At 38.2% G+C, this 5,310-nt stretch overlaps 1 protein-coding gene across 1 annotated transcript; it reads left to right on the forward strand.

Annotated features, from left to right (window-relative positions):
• The first annotated feature begins 295 nt into the window (after positions 1–295).
• Positions 296–3,305, forward strand: LOC103141679 (parvalbumin, thymic CPV3-like). Its single transcript, XM_007557411.2, has 5 exons — positions 296–625; positions 978–1,045; positions 1,890–2,022; positions 2,377–2,486; positions 3,011–3,305. The coding sequence occupies exons 2-5, from the start codon at positions 985–987 to the stop codon at positions 3,034–3,036; spliced, it is 330 nt and encodes a 109-aa protein (XP_007557473.1). The 5' UTR covers positions 296–625; positions 978–984; the 3' UTR covers positions 3,037–3,305.
• Positions 3,306–5,310: the final 2,005 nt, after the last annotated feature.

The raw sequence follows: 5,310 nt of genomic DNA on the forward strand, positions 1-5,310 counted from the left end.
TTTCTTTTCTTTTTCTTGTTTATCTTTTGATGACATTCGATCTTGGGAACCTTTAGCTTTCTAAATAAAGACATTAGAAACAAGTTTTCAAACGATCAACCAAAAAATAACATCAAAGATGGAGTTTCCCTTGTTCCAAAATATATTGATAAGATCCTTGTTTTGGAAGTGCTGCCTGTAAATTGATATCTATGTGATGGGGGTGGAACAGCAAAAGAGGAAGAAAAGAAGAGAGAGACAGTCGTTTTCCAGCCTCTCTCCGCTTTTACTGTACATACAGGCGTTGAAAGGAAGGGGAGTGAATGATGGAGCTGAGGTTGAGTTAAAGGTTTTTATTTTTTTCTTCTTCTTCTAGACTTAATTTGCTATTTACAAGGGCGTTCCGGAAGTCCATATCCCGATCTCTGTGCTCATGCGCGTTATAAATAGTAAAGGTTAATTAGTTAGCTGAGAAATCGGATCAGGGGCGGGCAGTCAGAATTTGATCCATAGTCAGGTAACTCAAGCAATCCCTATTGTCACTGCAATCAGACCTATATAAATCCTCCTTGACGGACAGCAGTCACCACAGCGCCTCACCTCTCAGCTGCATCACCGTCCGACCTCGGAGCAAACTTCTAACGCGGTAAGATGCGGAGGACACACGGAGTTCACGTCTGCTTCTTTACATTACTATGTCTTTTTTTTTTAATGCATATATTAAGTCTTTTTACTTCTGAAATCCTGGCTTTTACTAATTACCAACAGCATGCGGCAAATACATCAGAAATATTTAAATAATAAAAAGAGAGAGAGAGAGAGAGAGAGAGAGAGAAAAAAAGTTCTATGTAAAAGTTTCTAATTTGCTGGCTGCAAGATCAGTGACTAACTTGCCAGGATGAAGGCGACCTATTGCCACTTTGTCAGGTTTTGCTCTTGCTTTTACGTCGCACCTGTCTAAATGTGTTAATAATTCACCATGGCTGTTCTTCCTACAGGAATAAAATGTCGCTCTCATCTGTCCTTTCTGCTGATGCCATCGACAGCGCCATCAAGGACTGCCAAGGTATCCTTTTTCACTAATATATCTTTTTGATCTCTTTGTACACATGTACAAGGTGCCACGGCAGTCCACTGGCAATGGATTGGATGGCTCAATTAAATAATTACGCACCTATTCAAAGCGCTTTGGTAAAGTGCTTGATTCTATTTAGCATTAAGGATGTTTTCCTTCAGAAATGCTTTCTCTTGGCAGACTAGAGATTTGATCTGCTAGTTTCAGCACTGTATAGGTGAAACATAAACACAACGTGCCAAATGTTTATATATTCTCTGGCTTTCTTGAAAGTGAATATATAAGTCCATATTTGAAGGAAGTCTGCTCTTTACAAAACTTTTTTTTCTCAGATTAATTAACTTTTTTTGTTCCTTGAAGGGGAGGTTTGTTCACACTGGTTGTAAAATACAACTGAAGTAATATCAGTAAAATAAAATTTAAAAAAAGAAGAAGAAAGAATAAAGGCAAACATAAAACCTTAGTTAATCTAAACCAGAATTAACAAGTGTCAAATAAAATTCCAACAATGTTTTTTATTTAGTTAATAAAGAATTTAACGGAATGATGGGCTTAAAAAATGGTGGAGTTCCTGACTGGAAAGTACAACTTTTTTGAAACTTAATATTTGTTCTTCTGTGCAGAAGCTGCACATTTTCCGTAAGATTATTAAGTCATTTAAACGTGTAAATAGTTGCTTCAAGTAACCAATGGTGCATCTGCAAGTAGTCATTATTTCTATTTTCAGAACTCTAAATATAACTAATGCAAAAATCATCCCTCTTTACAATTTTTGCATGACAATATTTACAAGTCAGGACAGTTTTCAGTAAAATCTTTATGCCTCATCTCGCAGCTCCGGACTCCTTCTGTCCAAAGAAGTTCTTCCAGTTGTGTGGCCTGAGCAAGAAAAGCCCCCAGGATGTGAAGAAAGTTTTTGGGATCCTGGACAACGATGCCAGTGGGTTTATTGAGGAGGAAGAGCTGAAGTGAGTCGTCAACTTTTTTTAAAGTTTCCTGTGAAGATTATCTTCATCCTCTAGAAGAAAAAAAATGCAGTAATCCTAATCTGTTTTTGAAAGAAAACCAAATTTCTTCTTCGTATCCTTTCACAATATACTTTCTGCTACACTAATCAGATATGCATACATGTTCATGTGGATATAGCTAATTTTTCAGTATGCCTACATGTGTTTTTTGGGGCATTTTATTTTATTTTCCATCTGATTCAATAAGACATCCGTTTTATTTCCCAAATTGTCCTTGAGTGCTTTTTTTTTTTTGCTGTTCGCTCAGATGAAAAGTTTCCTCTGGCTTCATGCATCTTCTTTTCCTCCCATCAGGTTTTTCCTCCAGAGGTTCCGCCCTGGGGCTCGGGTCCTGACGGACAAGGAGACCAAGGCCTTCCTGAGTTCCGCTGATGATGACAGCGATGGGAAAATTGGAGCGGAAGGTGATAATTTATGTGTTTGGATGATGTGTCATTCCAAAATGCAGATAAGTCAGAGTCAGAGCCCAAAAGAGAAACAGTCAACTCTCCAGTCAACATTTTTATGTGGAGTTCTAATTAGTCTGGTTCGAAGCTAAGAGGGCTTGAACTCCAAAATGGGTTCTTGAATAAGACCTTAGGTTGACTGAATGCATGATGTGTTGCCAATACCATGTCTCTTACATTAAAAAAAAAAAAAAAAATCAAAGCTTTAAGTTGTGAAAAATAAATAATCTCATCTGGGCCAATTTTTAGCACAATTCCAACACACATGGACTCACAGGTTAAGGTTGGCAGGATATACAGACAGCTTGTTAGATTAGTTGAAACATTTCTGGTTGAAACGATTGAACCAATCTTGTCAATGGTGAACTATATGATAGCAAAACTGTGCTGTTAAAATTTGGAATTGCTCATAAATCTTTACGCTGATGGATGCCTGGACCTGAATCACCTGTAATGTAAATATATTTCTTTTTTCCCCACAGAATTCCAAGCTATGGTCCTGTCCTAAACTGGTGAAAACCCCTCCACCATCTCATCTTAACCTATCGCCTTCGGCTGAACATATAAAGGGCTCCTACTTTAGTGCTTTAGTAATTTTCAACCTAGTTAAACAAAACCCTTCCTAATGTCTTCATTTCGATGTGTTCCTTTTCACTAATACCTACATGCCTGTCATGTTTTTAGCTTTTTGGTTCTTCATGTGCTTCAGACCATCATAAAGCTGTGTTGCCCAAACTAATAAGCACCTATCTGCTAAAATAAAAGGATAAAACCTAATCCCAATTGCTTGTCTTTCCTTCTTTATATATAACAGTGCCTTAGATTGAAATTTGAGTTAAAGTGGTTTAAATAGAAAAAAAAAGTCAAAAATACAGAGGAAGAAAATTATACACAGCTCTTTTACAGTCCAGAGGTGTCCTTGAATGTGCACTTTTCTTTATCTCGCACACAGTAAATAAGATTAAATATCAGATAGTATCGGATATATAAGAAGTCTACAGTGTATGTGCACTACAGATGTGTGTGTGCGTCTTTCTGGGTGTGTAGGAGGCAGAAAAATCATAGATCTGTGGAGCTGTGGGGCCAGGGGAAAAGAAGCAGGAGGGGTGACCTTGCTGACCACCTGAGTGTCACTGTGGTCGGATCGAGTGGCTCCTGACCTCAGCTTTGTAAATAAACTCCAACACCGCTCCGGCTGGGAAAACAAAACACAGATGCACATAAAAACCTTTGCATTTGCAAAAATCAAATGGGAATTTCGACACACACAGCCAGCCTTGCAAAAACTTTGCCCTCACAAATATGAATATGCAAATAAGGCATCCATCTACGTATTATGCTAACTGGAAGTGCACATTCTCAAGGCAAGTCTCTTAAGAAGTGCTACTTCAGAAATTTTTGGAGAAGAATAATTTCAAACAGTAGCTTATCATATCGGCCACTCTGAAGTTCCTCCTTCCACCACACTTTCAAATCAGCACCACACTGCATTTTTTACCCTCTGCACTTACAGGATTCAAGGAATTAACATTAACAACTACCTCACTCTTCTCCCAACCGAGTACAGAGTAGCATTTTTAGAGCTCCCACTTTAATGTTGTTGCAATTATCCAGAGATTGCAGAGGGGAACCTGACTATTAGAGCACACACCTGATATTCACAGCCACCCCACGGGACATACCCTGGCATTAGCATGAGGTCATGGTCACCAATGTAGATGCTGCAGTTATACATTTAGCAGCTTCATTTAAGCTGCTTGGAAAGATATGCTACTTGGTCTTGTCACTTTAATGGAAAGGATTTTTGGACTTCTTTTTAGACATTTCACAGTAAATTGAAGTGACACAAAACATTGTCTTACAAAAAGTTTAATACCTGATGAACTATTTAACATTTTGTCACAATGCAACCACAAGCCTTATATTTATTTATTTATTTATTTATTTATTTATTTATTTTTATTGGGAGCGGTATAAACCAATATAAGGGAGTGCTTATTTGTAAGTGGAAAGAAATCAATACACAGTTTTCAATATTCCAGTATGACCTAACAACAGAGAATTGTGTGGATTTGTGACCAACCCATCTGACTCTATAATTTGCACAAAGAATTTTGCTACAGTTTCACCTGCAAGTAATTTGGGGTACATCTTATGAAAACAGAATGAGCAATCGTTTCAGTCTTATGGTGTGCAAGACTATATTTTTTGCTCCTTCTTTTCTTTTTGTTGGTGCGTCACTGGGCGAAATGCAGTAATCTGACAAACAATATGCTTTGTCATATTGTGGGGGGGCGGAGGGGAAGGGGGGTCACAAGGGCCTCGATGTTCATTTTGGACAACAGAGTGGACCGGAGATGGAACAGCGAAGCGGCATACAAGGGGGAACGGAGCAGACTGTACTGCTTGAGGATGCCTGGGGTCCTTCAGTGTTTGCAGCAACATGCTGCATATCTTCCATAAATCTACTTTGGAGTGTGCAAAATATTCTGTCATTATCTGTTGGGGCAGGATCATCAGAGGGTCATCGGCTTGCTTAGCTTAAAATAGGTTGACTTTGTTCTGGAGCCTTTAGAGAGGTTTGTGAAAACAGTTGTGGTTTATTAAATGAAGAACATAATGGACAATCCTGGGCATCCTCTTAAAAAGACTATAACCTGACATTTATCATCAAATTTGTAGAAACTTGGATATGTCGATTAATGCCTGTCCTGTTTGCGCCTGTTTTTCAACTGAATTTTTCTTTGGAATTAATAAAGAAATTTTGAATCATTCTATGAGT

The sequence above is a fragment of the Poecilia formosa genome, unplaced genomic scaffold, assembly GCF_000485575.1.
Source record: "Poecilia formosa unplaced genomic scaffold, Poecilia_formosa-5.1.2 Scaffold88, whole genome shotgun sequence".
Taxonomy (NCBI): Eukaryota; Metazoa; Chordata; class Actinopteri; order Cyprinodontiformes; family Poeciliidae; genus Poecilia; species Poecilia formosa.